The sequence below is a fragment of the Pseudophryne corroboree genome, chromosome 3 (genome assembly GCF_028390025.1).
Source record: "Pseudophryne corroboree isolate aPseCor3 chromosome 3, aPseCor3.hap2, whole genome shotgun sequence".
NCBI classification, from domain to species: Eukaryota; Metazoa; Chordata; class Amphibia; order Anura; family Myobatrachidae; genus Pseudophryne; species Pseudophryne corroboree.
In genome coordinates this window covers 222,286,024-222,305,066 of record NC_086446.1, presented here as the reverse complement: position 1 = coordinate 222,305,066, position 19,043 = coordinate 222,286,024, and the positions used below count along the sequence as shown (strand labels likewise).

At 45.6% G+C, this 19,043-nt stretch overlaps 1 protein-coding gene across 1 annotated transcript in view; it reads left to right on the top strand.

Annotated features, from left to right (window-relative positions):
- Positions 1-1,509: 1,509 nt before the first annotated feature.
- Positions 1,510-19,043, top strand: part of LOC135055141 (glutamate dehydrogenase, mitochondrial) — a 72,658-nt gene continuing 55,124 nt past the window's right edge. Inside the window, exons 1-4 of the mRNA XM_063958833.1 lie at positions 1,510-2,017; positions 6,950-7,030; positions 8,832-8,887; positions 16,713-16,776. Of these exons, the coding sequence (XP_063814903.1) occupies positions 1,627-2,017; positions 6,950-7,030; positions 8,832-8,887; positions 16,713-16,776 (592 nt within the window). The 5' untranslated portion in view covers positions 1,510-1,626. The remainder of the gene's footprint in view (positions 2,018-6,949; positions 7,031-8,831; positions 8,888-16,712; positions 16,777-19,043) is intronic.

Below are 19,043 nucleotides of genomic sequence, written 5' to 3'. Positions count from 1 at the left end.
GACGTCTCTCCCATAGTGCCACACAGACACTAGAGATCAATTAAGACCTCTAGCGTCTGACAATGGCGCCGGCTGCAGTGGGCACTCACACAGCACAGGGTTATTGATGCAGCTGGATTTGGAGTGCAAGATGTGGGTGGGCGGCGGGCACCTGTGGGATGACTGCGGCTGCACACGTGGGCCGCAGCGCCCCAGGCGTCCGCCCTGCTTGCCCGTGCCTAGATCCACTCCTGATTGTCATGTCACCCTTTTGACCTTGTCGACCTTTTGTACTGCTTACTTTTTACATGTCGACCTTTTGTACCTGTTGACCTAATGCATATTGACCTTTTTAGCGGTGTATACAGAATTAGGGATGTCATTATAAATTAGGGATGTCATTATAAATTTTGGGTCCTCGTGCAAAGAGAGGGTGTGGCCACATCATCCTGGAACTTCGGGGTCCCACCCACAGATCCTGCACTAGCACCATGTTGGTGGTGTGTGTGTGCAACTCTTTGGCTGCCCTTGGCCCCCAGGCTAGCCTAGGAAACCCCAGGCTAGTCTAGGAAACCGGGCACCTCAGCAATGAAGCAATATTTGGTCTTTTGGACTTTATCTGCGCATGCACTGGCCTATAAAGCACCACCAGCAAGTCAGACAGCTCCAGCAGGGGTTATTCAATTAGGAATGATACAGTGCGCACATAAGAAGCACTTACAGCAGGCCCTAATCGCACATTTTAATATGCACTCCTATAGGATGGCAAACTAAAACCCTCAATTTATGGAATCATTTTTGTGACTTATAGTGCCCCTGCTGGCGTGCCATCGCTGTTGTACTGGCACATTTTACCAAAAGCTGCACTAATGATGCCTCAAAATATTTTTTTATTTTTACTGTAAAGGTGTGTACACACGGTAAGATTTTTTCATTCGATTCTGACTATATAGTCAGAATCGGATGAAAAGATAGTGCAGATCGCAAGGTGACAGTCACCTTGCGATCCCGATCCGATGCGCGGCCCCGCGCGGTCGGCATCGGCAGAAAAAATAGGCTGTGCAGGCAAGACAATCCTGACTATCTCTATAGAAGAGATAGTCAGGATTGACACTTAGCCAAAATCGCACATAGCCAGCATCGCAAGCACACTCATTATGTGCTTGCGATACTGGCTAAGTGCCGACCCGGCCCCCTGTCGCACGGTGAGAATCGGATAAGACCGAATCTCACCGTGTGTATGCACCCTAAGTAAAGTGTGACTCTACATGACAAACAAAACAAACAAACAAACAAACAGGTCACTCTTTCTTTTTAAGACCCACTACTTAAATCCCAGTACAGTGTGTGACATGAATGGGCTGCAGACACATCAAGAGCACTGATGATGAATAAGAATAACCTACCAACCTACTACAAGCACAGCGGCACACACCCTACGTGGTGCGTGCAATGTGTGAGGGGACTGCGGCTGCGCAGTGCGGAGGCAGCGGCGTTACGTGCACGCGCACCCCCTCCCCACTTCCCCCCCAGACAGGCCCGGCGCCGCGCACATCCTATATATAGGTGGCTGCTGGCGCAACCTCGGCTGCACCTTCTTCCCGCGCCCGTCCCGTCTCTTTGAAGCGCTCAGCTTCCGCAGCAGCCATGTACCGGTATCTGGGCGAGCTGGTGTCCAGGAGCGGCGGGGTGCTGGCCTCATGCGCCGCCGACACAGCCCTGCCGGCCGCCTCCACCCCGCTCCTGCGCTGCTACAGCCAGGCTGTGGACCAGGAGGACGACCCCAACTTCTTCAAGATGGTGGAGGGATTCTTCGACCGGGGCGCCAGCATCGTGGAGGACAAGCTGGTGGAGGACCTGCGCACCCGGGAGACGGACGAGCAGAAGCGGAAGCGGGTGAAGGGGATCCTGCGCATCATCAAGCCCTGCAACCACGTCCTAAGTGTCAGCTTCCCCATCAAGCGGGATAACGGCGACTGGGAGGTGATCGAGGGCTACCGGGCCCAGCACAGCCAGCACCGCACGCCCTGCAAGGGAGGTGAGTTGATCAGCTCTGCAGCCCGGTAGCGCTCCGTTACTGTGACTTGCGGTGTCCCCCTCTCTGTGCCGGCATCAGCGCATCCTATGTGCTCTGCCCCCAGCATACTGTGCATGTGTCCTTCCTAAGTGTCTGCACATGGCTCGTACTACTGACACAGCGCTGCCCAGCTGTCAGGGTCACACTGACTATGCTGCCATGTAGCATGCATGGTAAATGCTGCCTCTGACACCGTGCTGGGAAGGGTAACTCTGGTCCTCATGTGCAGGGATAGTCTTGCTGTTGCTTGCTACCTTCTGTCGTTAGTGATTTATCACTTACAAGGTTGTAGTTTTTTTTTTTTTTTTTTTTTTTTTCTCCCCTATGAAGGTACCTATTTATCATGCTTCTAGAGTGAGAAAGTACCAACCAATCAGCTCATAACTGTCATGTTACAGGCTGTTTGAAAAACGACAGGAGCTGAATGGCTGGTACTTTATCACTGTGCTATTTATCACTCTTCAAGGCTTGATAAATCAGGGCCTTAATTTGTTAGATGAAAATCTGTAACAAGCTCTCGTGTCAAAAGGGCTGTATTTTTTTTTTTTTTAACTTGCCCCGCATATGCCAATGCATAATTTTGGACGAACTACAGATTTAACAGTACCAAACACGGGGAGACCCAGGTTACCCAATATTTTGTGATTTGGGACTGAATGGCTTGGCCATTCTAGAAGTCTTTACTCCTATGAACATGTTTGGCCAGGTACTGTAGGAGTCTTGTTCACCATTCATATCTAACTTAAAGCCCTTGCACATTTAGGTCAAATGCGCTCAAATTGGCCAACCATGCACTTTATGTTCCCCCACAGGTTGTGTGATGGAGTGTCTTATAAGGCTGTGTAATTGCTGCCATAGCCACACAGTTGCCAGACCCAAGTGACAACACAAACTGGGTACCATGTTCATCTTGACCTGTAACAGAAACTGGGTACACGTTATACCTTAGGTCAGGCCTGGCCAACCTGTGGCTCTCCAGATGTTGTAAAACTACACATCCCAGCATGCCCTGCCAGTTTTAGCATTCCCAAATAGCAAAACTGTGGAAAAGCATGATGGGACTTGTAGTTTTACAACAGCTGGAGAGCCACAGGTTGGCCAGGCCTGCCTTAGGTTCTCAAACTCTGTCCTCAGGACCCCAAACTGTTCAGGGTTCCTCACAGAATCATAAGCAATAAGCTGCATGGTGGATCTTTTAAAATGTATCAAGTAATGAGTACTGCTGTGCAATCTGGAATTCGTGAGCTGTTTGGGGTCCTGAGGACAGTGAGAACCACTGCACTATAGGACAAATCAGGCAATACACTGTAACAGTGTAGATTGTAAATATATCTTACACATTGGGCACGATTCAATTTGATGACCGTTTAATAGTGCGCAGTTGTAAATCGGAGAATGCCCGTTCTTCGGACTAAATGGGGAACTGGCATTCTCAAACTTAATTGTCCAGCATGACTGTTTCTGCCGCACAAAAGGCAGAAATTAGCATTGTGCTGACATTTGCCATTTCTGCTTGCAAGAAGAAATCCTGTTGTCATGGTGCTATATTGAATATCACCGGGAGCTAATTCCCGGCGCAGTTCATCGGTCAGCGAATTGAATTGTGCCCGTAGGGTGGAATTCAAATATAATTTGTGCCAGCAGATGGTGCCCAACAGAGCTGTTCAACTGCAGATCCGTTTGCACATGATCTGACATTCCAGCTCACACCCCAGGGGTGCAAGCTGAAATGTCTGAAAAGTGTTCTCTTTGCACCCCCCAAATGGCACTTTTCGGTATCGCGTCCATTAGCTGCTCTGCGGCTAAACCTGGCACTAACTGGAGCGATCAGCATGATAATGGGGATCAATTAAAAATCATCCCTGTGATCTCCTGTCACTTTAGATGGGAGATCTGGGTGCAATAACCATATAATATCCCTTTATACTGTATACCCCTGAACCGGTTTCCTGGCTATAGTTCATTGAACTGTCTGATTGGATGTGCGGCATATACAGTGTGACAATTCAACAGGCAAAGTGGTGTTGCATGTGATCTATTGCCCTGTTGTACAGGAGATTGTATAGTGTACAGCAGTTGTGATGTAACGTTTCATCGTGTACTATTAGGTCTGTACCCAGCTTGGAAAGTTTGCAAGCGATTACAAATTGGTAGCATATTGCTGCTTGGAGTGTATACATAGAATAAGTGTAGGCAGAACTGGGTACACCAGTGCATTATGCATGGGTTTGCTAGTGCGCTGGTACAACCTGAAACCTGAATGTCGCTCTAAAGTGACCATTTTACATGCAACAAAAAGCTACCCTAATGAGTGTTCTGTCTCGTATTGCAATGAGCTAGGCAGAATGAATTCTAAAAAATATCAATGCTTTTATAGTCTGCCCAATTGTAAGTCATGTCTTTAGCAATTTGATGGATACGAGGGCATAATGTCTTCTGCCCCCTTTTTATATTGCGGTTTAAAAAAATAAATAAAAAAATGTATCTCTGGTAATCTTTTACCCATCATAGTATGCACTAGTGTAACTTTATGCACAGATGGCCTCATCAGTTAGATATACAGATGTCTTCATACATCTAGCCTCAATATGCCATGCACCATGAGATGTCTGGCATTGAGGAGCTGGCAGTTCTCACGCAGCTCTGTGTTTTTTTTTTTTTTTTTTTTTTTTTTAATGCTGAAAGTCTTATTGACATCACTGTCTGAATAAGGCGAACAAGCAGTCTCTGATTAAAAAGATATGCGGCGTGCCTATATTCATTGTGTGACTGTGGCAGTGTCTGCATACGAAATGTTCATTAGTGTTTTCCAGGGAAGCACTGTAGTGTAGCATTTCCTATGCAGATGCACACAGGCTAATAGGCATGCCGCATATCCTTGTAGTAATCTGAGTTTGCTTGAGCATCTTATTCACATAGCAATGTGAATAAGCCTTTTCAGGGAAAATATGCACAGAAAACCTCTGGCAAATGCGCTCACGACTATGACTAGAAGGGATGTGTAACATGACTGCAGCAACAATAGAGGGCACTGTGAAGCAGCAATGCTTGCCATTACACTGGATATGATAACCTGCTGTTTATCTTTATGCATGACCTGCTATCTCTGCATGCTGTACAATCATATATTGTATTGCTACAACTGCAATTTAGAATTGTATGTATGAACTGTCAAGGTAAAATATCTGCTTTACCCTGACCTTCCACTGCATGTCTGTCAAAAAGTAAAACTATCTTCTCCTGACTGCAATAGACAGCTGAGGCACTTACCCCTCTTTAGGACAGTGTCCTGATGGCAAGTGGCACAGTTCAAAATCTGAGACTGCATGCCTGTTTTCTATAACATAATGTCTTGTGTATGGATTCACCAATCCACACATTACTGAAAGCAAAACTAGATTGCGCATTTTGATCAAATTTGGATCCTATCTGGGCACTATCGTAAAGTGAATGATAAAGTTGCAGTTGTGTGTTTAAAAAGTAAAGTCTCTCTCAATTACAGACAGTTGATGAAATTAACATTGAACAAAGGGCCTAATTCTGATCTGATTGCAGCAGCAAATTTGTTAGTAGTTGGGCAAAACCATGTGCACTGCAGGGGGGGCATATATAACTCGCAGAGAGTTATGGGCACTACATACTGTGCCACAGAGGTGGGCGTCCTGGCGGCAGGGAGGTGACGGGGGAGTAATGTTTCTTCACTTCCCCTGTCACCCGGCTCCATAGCAGTGCAAGCTAATATGGACAAGATTGTCCATATTGGCTTGCATGTTTAAACAAGCTGGCACCAACGATGAACGAGCAATATCTCATGAATGAATGAGATCGTTCATATCTTTCAGTGGTATCAGCCAGTGTGTAGGGCCTATTAGATTTGGGTGTGGTGTGTTCAATATGAAATCTAAATTGCAGTGTAAAAATAAAGAAGCCCATATTTACTGTGCACAGAAACATAGTAACCCACCCAAATCTAAAGGCCTGTATTCACAGGCCAATGTGGGAGAGATGTGTGCTGAGCGAACAGCTCAGCACACATCTCTCCCACCGCTCAGCACAGCGCAATGTGTGCTGAGCGTGCGGGGGAGACGGGGGACCGCTCATTTCACCCAGCGGGTGACGTGAGCAACCTGCATGCAGGCCAATCTAGCACCAGCGATAGCGCAGTGCATCGATATTGCTGTGTTCGCTACACACTGGCGATCATGCTTAAAATCTAAGCAATCTAGTCAGATTGCTTAGATTATCGCTCCGTGAGTACCCCCCTTAACTCTCTGCACATGTTATATCTGCCACACCTGCAGTGCACATGGTTTTGCTCATTAGCTAACATTTGCTGCTGCGATCAGATCTGAATTACCCCCAAAGTTTCTAACCTTAATTCAAATGTGTAAACTTCCATTTTGATGTGTAGAAATTCTTTAGTGCTCATTATTTTTTTTTAAGATAAAGCATTGCTGCAGAAAGCAGCCTAAATATAACTTACTGTAATTGACTTCAGCAAGTTTATTTGGTTTGTATCCAATGGAATATTTTCCTGTTGAAAAACTATCAAAGGAGTGAGTCATTCGTTTCCTTGTACTTTTTTTTTTTTTTTTTTTTTTTTTTTTTCCGTTCTAAAATGCATGTCTGACATCGTTTGAGGGCGGCTCTTGGCAAACTTGCGTTTTTCCTCAGTTTGTGATTCAGTGTTTTTAGAGTGGTTGTCATAATTAAACATTGGTAACCAATCAGGGGCATATCTCTGCTGTTTAAAGTTTAGTTGGACACTGGCATTCATTATTTGTTTTATCAAATCAAGATGAATCGTGCTGTGAGCATGGGCCAGACAACTATTTTAGAAACCTTTTTATGTGCATATATTTGAACTTCTAACTAGCTTTTCTCTTTCTCTAGGTATTCGTTACAGTACAGAAGTCAGTGTTGATGAAGTGAAAGCCTTGGCGTCTTTAATGACCTACAAATGTGCAGTAGTAGGTAAGGGTTTTCCATTCCGTTTGTTTAGTCATTAACTAAATGATTATAGGGTTTTCACCTCTTCATGGTCAGACTGGCTTATGTTCTAGACCTAAAGATGAACAAATGCAAAAAGATCCCACCAAGGGAGTTAGGAGTAGCTGAATAAAGGAGAGATCATCCTTGCGAACAAGCAGTGACAGGTAAGCAATATAAAAATTGATAACAGCACTAGTATGTTATAGTAAAGAAAGATGCAGCTTGATGGTAAACAGGCATTTAATTGCATTAAAAGGAATCAAAACTGACATTTTAAATATACTGTACAGATTCATTGCAAAGGGAATGAAACAAGACTACCATCTGACCCTACTTCATGCTGCTGGGGAATTCTCTGTATACTAGTTAATGGCACTTTGTTTGCTGTAGATATTGAGTCTACTCTTCTGGGTTCATTTTTGCATGGTCCTATTACAAAGTTCAGAGGAATGTAGGTTTGTTTACATTGTAGTTTTGATTGCCATTTGAAATTTTTATTCTTTTAATGTTTTACTATCAAGCTGTATCTTTGTTTACTAGAACATACTAGTGCTCTTATATCAATATTTATATTATGTTTTCGACATGTCTTTCACCAGGATTTCTGGTGCTGGGGAAACATGATTGAAATTGTGAAGTGCATAGAAAGAGTGGGCTACATACATTTTTATGTTCCATATGTAAGACAGGTGTTACAAATGCCAGCCTCTTGAACTGAATGCATATGTTTTGCATACAGTGTGGATGTGGGGGGTATTCAGTTAACACAGCTGTAGGCAATAGGCGCCTGACAGCAGTTAAATTGATCCGCTTGTGCATTGGTGCACTCATTCCTTCTGTCTCCTGAGGGGGACTCTGCAGCTTAACATGGCTAAGCCAGGTGTTTTTGGGCCTGACAAGTGTGATAATTATTGGGTGCCTCAACAATGAACACCCCCCCCCCCCATGATGTGTACGTTAGAATCTAGTTGGACTTATTGCTATAATCTGTTGGATCTATAATCTCAGGGTGTTAATGGTATGGAACACATTTCCTATGCCAGGGGATAGGATGCTGGCAGTCATGACCAACACCAGCATCCTGATGCACAGAATCGCGACAGGTCGTGTAAGTATATTTACCCTTCTGGCGTGCTAACTCTCCCCCTGCAGCCTAAACCTAACTCCACCCTGGCATACTTGCGTTTGGGATGCTGACAACCGGGATTCTGGTGTCTGTATTCCAAGTGTTGTCGGAGTTCCTGCACAGATTTTAGCTGTGATTCCAGTGCCGGCATCCTGGCCACATCCCAATGGTATTAGCATGTAGGTCATTACTGGTAATATGCAGTTACTGTTGATCACTATTGTTGCTGGCATAATACTTGAAACTGCCAGCGGAGCCAATTATGTTAAGTGCGTTTTGGTTACTTGTGGAGGATGCTCGCAGTGGGTGGGCACAGGATGGTTTGTAGTTTACTTCATTTGCACAGCCTGGTTTAGTCATTGGTACTTAACATGCAGTACTGGAATTTTTCTTTCAATATTGCAGTTAACTTGCATTTTGGTTTTGCTCATAGGGGTCCTAGAAATATGGCAGACCTGCTCAGGTATCCCCCCTCCCCCCCCCCCAAGCATATATTTGACAAGGAAAATCTAGTGGTCAGCCTTTCAGTGTTACACCTGTATGTTGGATAATTTCTAAGTGTGTTTTCTCCTTATGGGAAGGAAAAGCTCAGATCGCTTTATTTTTTTTCTGGAGGACGCATCATTAGTGTGTTTAAATTTACCAAACTTTTTTTAGATGTGCCCTTTGGTGGAGCCAAGGCTGGTGTGAAAATCAACACTAGGAATTATTCAGTAAGTCTTCTATTTTACCTTCACGGTATGTATGTATGTGCATGGTTCTCCAATAAAGATTGATATGGTTTAGCGGTTTGTTTAAATTTACCCTGAGTAGTCTGTTTTTAACCCCTTTATTACTGAACCTGTTTTGGTACTATTTGGGATGGTCTTACTTCAACATTAATATTCAAAAGTATTTATGCAGTACCCACACATTGAGGTAATTCAATTCAGTGCTAGTTTAAGCTCAGGTGGTGAACGTCCAGAGCCATTGTAGTTGCCACACTGTAAACCCACAACTAGATTTCTCCTGAGGTGCAAGCAGAAATCTGACTTTACTAGTACCACAATGCCATACCTTTTACTGGTGGCCGGCAGTCATGATCTTGGCCACCAGTAGTCTGGCGATTGCCTCCCATTGAATCTCCTGACTTAAGTGATTGTGATGCTGTTGAACAGCTCCAGGCACTTAACCAGAGAGCTACATAGCTGTGCTGAGAATTGATATATTCGGTCCCCCCCCCCCCCCCCCCCTCCCCCTTTACATACCTGTGGGGGTGGAAAAAAAAGCTTTTTGTACTTTGTCCTCATAATGCAAGGATGACCTCCCCCAAATATTTTTTCTTTTGTTTTTCCCTTACCTGAAACTCAGTGGTCAGAATTCAATTCTTTACTCCACCTCTCGCACCTGTTTACGCCTGCCGGTAGATATTCAACGGTTTCTGCCGATGGGCGCAATATCATTTCAGCTTGTAGGGATCGTAACCATATGGCATCTAATGCTGCAGTGTCCCTGCTGACAGGGGCTGTTTCTCTTATTAGCTAGAGCTGTCTGAGGCTCAAGGAGAGTGGCATGCTCTCTGTGCCGCATTAGGTCTCCCGGCTGTGAAGCTCAGTAGCCCTATGATCTTATTTGATGTATGGCAGTTCACTACAGAGGTGGCACCACTCCTGGTGTGGTGGCCCACTGGCGCAATTGAGGCAGCTAGAGCAAATAGGTGATATCCACACATATCCTTGATGCACAGGTATCCTTCTGACTAGTTTTGCCCCAAACCTGGGGCTTTTTCAAAGAATACAGGTCAGAAGGATACTTGTGCATCATCAAGGATACATGTGGATATCATCTTTTCTCTATCGTCCTAAGTGGATGCTGGGGTTCCTGAAAGGACCATGGGGAATAGCGGCTCCGCAGGAGACAGGGCACAAAAAAGTAAAGCTTTACTAGGTCAGGTGGTGTGCACTGGCTCCTCCCCCTATGACCCTCCTCCAGACTCCAGTTAGATTTTGTGCCCGAACGAGAAGGGTGCAATCTAGGTGGCTCTCCTAAAGAGCTGCTTAGAGAAAGTTTAGTTTAGGTTTTTTTTCTTTACAGTGAGTCCTGCTGGCAACAGGATCACTGCAACGTGGGACTTAGGGGGAAAGTAGTAAACTCACCTGCATGCAGAGTGGATTTGCTGCTTGGCTACTGGACACCATTAGCTCCAGAGGGATCGAACACAGGCCCAGCCGTGGAGTCCGGTCCCGGAGCCGCGCCGCCGACCCCCTTGCAGATGCTGAAGCGTGAAGAGGTCCGGAAACCGGCGGCTGAAGACTCCTCAGTCTTCATAAGGTAGCGCACAGCACTGCAGCTGTGCGCCATTTTCCTCTCAGCACACTTCACTGGGCAGTCACTGAGGGTGCAGAGCGCTGGGGGGGGGCGCTCTGAGAGGCAAATATAAACCTTATACAAGGCTAAAAATACCTCACATATAGCCCATAGGGGCTATATGGAGATATTTAACCCCTGCCTGACTGGAAAAATAGCGGGAGAAGAACCCGCCGAAAAAGGGGCGGGGCCTATCTCCTCAGCACACGGCGCCATTTTCTGTCACAGCTCCGCTGGTCAGAACGGCTCCCAGGTCTCTCCCCTGCACTGCACTACAGAAACAGGGTAAAACAGAGAGGGGGGGCACATTAATGGCTATATATATATATATATATATATATATTAAAGCAGCTATAAGGGAGCACTTAATATAAGGATATCCCTTGTATATATAGCGCTTTGTGGTGTGTGCTGGCAGACTCTCCCTCTGTCTCCCCAAAAGGGCTAGTGGGTCCTGTCTTCATTAGAGCATTCCCTGTGAGTTTGCGGTGTGTGTCGGTACGTGGTGTCGACATGTATGAGGACGATATTGGTGTGGAGGCGGAGCAATTGCCAAATATGCAGATGTCACCCCCCAGGGGGTCGACACCAGAATGGATGCCTTTATTTGTGGAATTACGTGATGGTTTATCTTCCCTTAAACAGTCAGTTGAGGACATGAGGCGGCCGGACAATCAATTAATGCCTGTCCAGGCGCCTCAAACACCGTCAGGGGCTGTAAAACGCCCTTTGCCTCAGTCGGTCGACACAGACCCAGACACGGGCACTGATTCCAGTGACGACGGTAGAAATTCAAACGTATTTTCCAGTAGGGCCACACGTTATATGATTTTGGCAATGAAGGAGACGTTACATTTAGCTGATACGACAGATACCGTAAAACAGGGTATTATGTATGGTGTGAAAAAACTACAAACAGTTTTTCCTGAATCAGAAGAATTAAATGACGTGTGTGATGAAGCGTGGGTTGCTCCTGATAAAAAGTTGATAATTTCAAAAAAGTTATTGGCATTATACCCTTTCCCGCCAGAGGTTAGGGCGCGCTGGGAAACACCCCCTAAGGTGGACAAGGCGCTCACACGCTTATCCAAACAAGTGGCGTTACCCTCTCCTGAGACGGCCGCACTTAAGGATCCATCAGATAGAAAGATGGAAGTTATTCAAAAGAATATATACACACATGCAGGTGTTATACTACGACCAGCTATAGCAACTGCCTGGATGTGCAGTGCTGGAGTAGTTTGGTCAGAATCCCTGATTGAAAATATTGATACCCTAGATAGGGACAATGTTTTACTGTCGTTAGAACAAATAAAGGATGCATTTATCTATATGCGTGATGCACAGAGGGATATTTGCACACTGGCATCTCGGATGAGTGCTATGTCCATTTCAGCCAGAAGAGCCTTATGGACACGACAGTGGACAGGCGATGCGGATTCAAAACGTCACATGGAGGTTTTGCCGTATAAAGGGGAGGAGTTATTTGGAGTTGGTCTATCAGACTTGGTGGCCACGGCTACTGCCGGGAAATCCACTTTTTTACCTCAAGTCACTCCCCAACAGAGAAAGGCACCGACCTTTCAACCGCAGCCTTTTCGCTCCTACAAAAATAAGAGAGCAAAGGGCTTGTCGTATCTGCCACGAGGCAGAGGAAGAGGGAAGAGACACCAACAGGCAGCTCCTTCCCAGGACAGTGGGGGGCCGTCTCAAGAATTACAGCGCGCAGTGGGTTCACTCGCAGGTAGACCCCTGGATCCTGCAGATAATATCTCAGGGGTACAGGTTGGAATTAGAGACGGATCCTCCTCATCGGTTCCTGAAGTCTGCCTTACCAACCGTCTCTTCCGAAAGGGAGAGGGTGTTGGAAGCCATTCACAAGCTGTACGCTCAGCAGGTGATAGTCAAAGTACCCCTATTACAACAAGGAAAGGGGTATTATTCCACTCTATTTGTGGTACCGAAGCCGGATGGCTCGGTAAGGCCTATTCTAAATCTGAAGTCCTTGAACCTCTACATAAAAAAGTTCAAGTTCAAGATGGAGTCACTCAGAGCAGTGATAGCGAACCTGGAAGAAGGGGACTTTATGGTATCCTTGGACATCAAGGATGCGTATCTACACGTTCCGATTTACCCCGCACACCAGGGGTACCTCAGGTTCATTGTTCAAAACTGTCACTATCAGTTTCAGACGCTGCCGTTCGGATTGTCCACGGCGCCTCGGGTCTTTACCAAGGTAATGGCCGAGATGATGATTCTTCTTCGAAGAAAAGGCGTATTAGTTATCCCATACTTGGACGATCTCCTAATAAGGGCAAGGTCCAGAGAACAGCTGGAGACAGCTTTAGCACTATCTCAAGAGGTGCTAAGACAACACGGGTGGATTCTGAATATTCCAAAATCCCATTTAATCCCGACAACTCGTCTGCTGTTCCTAGGAATGATTCTGGACACGGTTCAGAAAAAGGTTTTCCTTCCAGAGGAAAAAGCCAAGGAGTTATCCGATCTGGTCAGGAACCTCCTAAAACCAGGAAAAGTGTCAGTACATCAATGCACAAGAGTCCTGGGAAAAATGGTGGCTTCTTACGAAGCAATTCCATTCGGCAGATTCCATGCAAGAATATTCCAAAGGGATCTGTTGGACAAATGGTCAGGGTCGCATCTGCAGATGCACCTGCGAATAACCCTGTCACCAAAGACAAGGGTGTCACTTCTGTGGTGGTTGCAGAAGGCTCACCTATTAGAAGGCCGCAGATTCGGCATTCAGGATTGGATCCTGGTGACCACGGACGCCAGCCTGAGAGGCTGGGGAGCAGTCACACAAGGAAGAAACTTCCAGGGAGTATGGACGAGTCTGGAAAAGTCTCTTCACATAAACATTCTGGAACTAAGAGCAATCTACAATGCTCTAAGCCAGGCGGAACTTCTCCTGCAAGGAAAGCCGGTGTTGATTCAGTCGGACAACATCACGGCGGTCGCCCATGTAAACAGGCAGGGCGGCACAAGAAGCAGGAGTGCAATGGCAGAAGCTGCCAAGATTCTTCGCTGGGCGGAGAATCACGTGATAGCACTGTCAGCAGTGTTCATCCCGGGCGTGGACAACTGGGAAGCAGACTTCCTCAGCAGACACGATCTTCATCCGGGAGAGTGGGGTCTACATCCAGAAGTCTTCAACATGTTAATAGACCGTTGGGAAAGACCAATTGTAGACATGATGGCGTCTCGCCTCAACAAGAAACTGGACAAATATTGCGCCAGGTCAAGAGATCCACAGGCAATAGCTGTGGACGCACTGGTAACTCCTTGGGTGTACCACAGTGTATGTGTTTCCTCCTCTGCCGCTCATACCAAAGGTATTGAAGATCATACGGCAAAGAAGAGTAAGAACAATACTAGTGGTTCCGGATTGGCCGAGAAGGACTTGGTATCCGGAACTTCAAGAGATGCTCACGGACGAACCGTGGCCTCTACCTCTGAGAAGGGACCTGCTACAGCAGGGTCCCTGTCTTTTTCAAGACTTACCGCGGCTGCGTTTGACGGCATGGCGGTTGAACGCCAGATCCTAAAAGGGAAAGGCATTCCAGAAGAAGTCATTCCTACCTTGATTAAGGCACGGAAGGAAGTCACCGTGAAACATTATCACCGCATTTGGCGAAAATATGTAGCGTGGTGCGAGGATCGGAGGGTTCCGACGGAGGAATTCCAACTGGGTCGTTTCCTACATTTCCTGCAATCAGGATTATCTATGGGTCTCAAATTGGGATCCATTAAGGTTCAAATTTCGGCCCTGTCAATATTCTTCCAAAAAGAATTGGCCTCTGTCCCTGAGGTCCAGACTTTTGTCAAGGGAGTACTGCATATACAGCCTCCTGTGGTGCCTCCGGTGGCACCGTGGGATCTAAATGTAGTTTTAGATTTCCTCAAATCCCATTGGTTTGAACCATTGAAAAAGGTGGATTTGAAATATCTCACATTGAAAGTGACTATGTTACTAGCCCTGGCCTCTGCCAGGAGAGTATCTGAATTGGCGGCTTTATCTTATAAAAGTCCTTATCTAATCTTCCATTCGGATAGGGCAGAACTGCGGACTCGTCCGCATTTTCTCCCTAAAGTGGTATCAGCATTTCATCTGAACCAACCTATTGTGGTGCCTGCGGCCACTAGCGACTTGGAGGACTCCAAGTTGTTGGACGTTGTCAGAGCCTTAAAAATATACATTGCAAAGACGGCTGGAGTCAGAAAATCTGACTCGCTGTTTATATTGTATGCACCCAACAAGTTGGGCGCACCTGCTTCTAAGCAGTCGATTGCTCGTTGGATTTGTAACACAATTCAACTTGCACATTCTGTGGCAGGCCTGCCACAGCCTAAAACTGTAAAAGCCCACTCCACAAGGAAGGTGGGCTCATCTTGGGCGGCTGCCCGAGGGGTCTCGGCATTACAACTCTGCCGAGCAGCTACGTGGTCGGGGGAGAACACGTTTGTAAAATTTTACAAATTTGATACCCTGGCAAAGGAGGACCTGGAGTTCTCTCATTCGGTGCTGCAGAGTCATCCGCACTCTCCCGCCCGTTTGGGAGCTTTGGTATAATCCCCATGGTCCTTTCAGGAACCCCAGCATCCACTTAGGACGATAGAGAAAATAAGAATTTACTTACCGATAATTCTATTTCTCGGAGTCCGTAGTGGATGCTGGGCGCCCATCCCAAGTGCGGATTATCTGCAATACTTGTACATAGTTATTGTTAACTAATTCGGGTTATTGTTAAGGAGCCATCTTAAGAGGCCCTTTCTGTTGTCATACTGTTAACTGGGTTTAGATCACAAGTTGTACGGTGTGATTGGTGTGGCTGGTATGAGTCTTACCCGGGATTCAAAATGCCTCCCTTATTGTGTATGCTCGTCCGGGCACAGTACCTAACTGGAGTCTGGAGGAGGGTCATAGGGGGAGGAGCCAGTGCACACCACCTGACCTAGTAAAGCTTTACTTTTTTGTGCCCTGTCTCCTGCGGAGCCGCTATTCCCCATGGTCCTTTCAGGAACCCCAGCATCCACTACGGACTCCGAGAAATAGAATTATCGGTAAGTAAATTCTTATTTTTGCTCTAATCGCCTTGATTGCTCCAGCAGGAGATCACACCAGGAGTGCGGGCACCTCTGTAGTGAACCGCCAAATAAGTGTCAGGCCATTGAGCTTCACAGCCTGGAGACATAATACAGCACATAGCACTCCACACTCCTGCAGCATTGGATGCTGTATGGGTAAGATTCCTACACTGTAAACACGCTGTTTATTCAAAGCGTAATTGCAATTAAGCCCTCAATGGACAATATTACTAAGCAGAGCTTATTAACAAAGTGTATTTATTTAAATAAAACCTCTTGGTCTCAACACTGGTTGGATTTCATAAAGGAGGCATACCATTAACCATTATATCTGTACAAGGATCTCTTTAAGGAACTTTGTATTTTCCTACTTCCACTGTGTGTAATGTTTATATATTTTTATTTTACTGCCATTCGCATTGGATACTCATTGTTACAACAGACATTTTGTGATTAATTGTTAATACAGCTGTATTGTCTGCATTTTAGATATATTTTATGTATTGAATTATAGCCATTTAGGAATTAAACTCTAACTATTAGAGTGGGGTATGATTCGGCAATATCACTTACCTCCGGTCATAATTTAGTGCAAAATTTATTATATATATATATTTTTTTCCCTTCTGTGTCCTGCAACTCCTACTCTTAGTAGTTGTAGGTGATCACTGCTCTCCAGTGGGCTCAGAGCTCTGAGTATGAAGAAAGTGAACATGCTGACTTGTGTGCAGTGCTGCTTATATAAAGTTCTGTGCCTTGACATAAGAACTTTAAGCAGAGATTACAGTTCGCAACCAGACAGATTGTCTACCTATGCACTAACCTCTTTCCTGGCTTTTTAAAATGTTCTGAAATGTTTATCCTGGGAGAGACGTGCTTTGTTGCTTGTCTGACATGACGTAAGTCACTCATGTATTTAAAGTCCCTCTCAGCCTTTAGCAGCAAAAACTTTTACCGTAAAGCATTACTAGATAGACCTGTGTTATAGGGGGGCAGTATTACCCATTGAGCATAGGCATTGGACTAAGTCTTTGTAAGTGTATAACTTATTTCCTGCAGGCTAATGTTTTTTTTTTTTTTTGACAGGATGCAGAACTTGAAAAGATAACCAGGAGGTTTACGATAGAGCTTGCAAAGAAAGGTTTTATTGGTAAGTTGTTGCTGCATATGTATAGCCTTTAATAATCCTTTTTTGGAATGTAAGTCGCATTGAATATTTATAATAAAATATGATTTTTAGTAGATTGTAAGCAAATTTATTGTAAAATTAAATTTAAAGTTATTACCCTCCTGTGTCCTCCCCATCCTGTGCAACAATGTTTTATGCCGGGATTGGTAGGACTACAGAACATGTAACGAAAAATAGCTTTATCTTTGGACTTCCAAACCTTGTCCTGATCTTATCTACACCACATGGTTGTAAATTGCTTATTATAGATCCAGTCTGCCTATTCTCCATCTGGCTGATGCCTGTTGCTGTCGGACTAGTTCATATGACTTAATTTGCATGTTATCATGCATTTTGTTTGATAAGGCTATGTAAGCCATACCTCAGTTTTCACAATTTATGTGAATAAACAGTGAAAATAACTGGTCAATACAGAAGTGGTTTTTTTTTTTTTTGGATAACGAGATTAATCCAGACACTAGAGGGATCCAGTCGAGATTGTACTATAACATACCTTTTACTTGCAGATGAAATGTTATCGACCCAGTCACAACCCCCCCACGATAAACCTTCACAAATATAAAACACTGCATCTTCAGTACCTGAATTAATTCTTATTGACAAAACATATATGCGTACCAGAAAACCGAATGATGCAAACTCGTAGCACTGTATTTCTCTGACGTCCTAGTGGATGCTGGGGACTCCGAAAGGACCATGGGGAATAGCGGCTCCGCAGGAGACTGGGCACAAAAGTAAAAGCTTTAAGACTACCTGGTGTGCACTGGCTCCTCCCCCTATGACCCTCCTCCAAGCCTCAGTTAGTTAGATTTTTGTGCCCGAACGAGAAGGGTGCATACTAAGGGGCTCTCCTGAGCTGCTTAGAGTAAAAGTTTAAAGTAGGTTTTTTATTTTCAGTGAGACCTGCTGGCAACAGGCTCACTGCACCGAGGGACTAAGGGGAGAAGAAGCGAACTCACCTGCGTGCAGAGTGGATTGGGCTTCTTAGGCTACTGGACATTAGCTCCAGAGGGACGATCACAGGCCCAGCCATGGATGGGTCCCAGAGCCGCGCCGCCGGCCCCCTTACAGAGCCAGAAGACTGAAGAGGTCCGGAAAATCGGCGGCAGAAGACGTCCTGTCTTCAATAAGGTAGCGCACAGCACCGCAGCTGTGCGCCATTGCTCTCAGCACACTTCACACTCCGGTCACTGAGGGTGCAGGGCGCTGGGGGGGGGGGGTGCCCTGAGACGCAATAAAAACACCTTATATGGCAAAAAAATACATCACATATAGCTCCTGGGCTATATGGATGCATTTAACTCCTGCCAATTTTTCCATAAAGCGGGAGAAAGGCTGCCGAGAAGGGGGCGGAGCCGATCTCCTCAGCACACTGGCGCCATTTTTTCCTCACAGCTCCGTTGGAGGAAAGCTCCCTGACTCTCCCCTGCAGTCCTGCACTACAGGAACGGGGTAAAACAAGAGAGGGGGGGCACTAATTTGGCAGATAAATATATACAGCAGCTATATCAGGGAGAAACACTTATATAAGGTTATCCCTGTATATGTATGTGTGTATATATATATATATATATATATATATATATATATATATAATATATATAGCGCTCTGGTGTGTGCTGGCAAACTCTCCCTCACCAAAGGGCTAGTGGGGTCCTGTCCTCTATCAGAGCATTCCCTGTGTGTGTGCTGTGTCGGTACGTTGTGTCGACATGTATGAGGAGGAAAATGGTGTGGAGGCGGAGCAATTGCCTGTATTAGTGATGTCACCCCCTAGGGAGTCGACACCTGACTGGATGGTCTTATGGAAGGAATTACGTGATAGTGTCAGCACTTTACAAAAGACTGACGACATGAGACAGCCGGCAAATCAGTTAATACCTGTACAGGCGTCTCAAACACCGTCAGGGGCTCTAAAGCGCCTGTTACCTCAGATGGTCGACACAGACACTGACTCCAGTGTCGACAGTGAGGAAACAAACGTATTTTCCAGTAGGGCCACACGTTACATGATCACGGCAATGAAGGAGGTTTTGAACATTTCTGATACTACAAGTACCACAAAAAAGGGTATTATGTGGGGTGTGAAAAAACTACCTGTAGTTTTTCCTGAATCAGATGAATTAAATGAGGTGTGTGATGAAGCGTGGGTTTCCCCCGATAAAAAACTGCTAATTTCTAAAAAATTATTGGCATTATACCCTTGCCCGCCAGAGGTTAGGGCACGT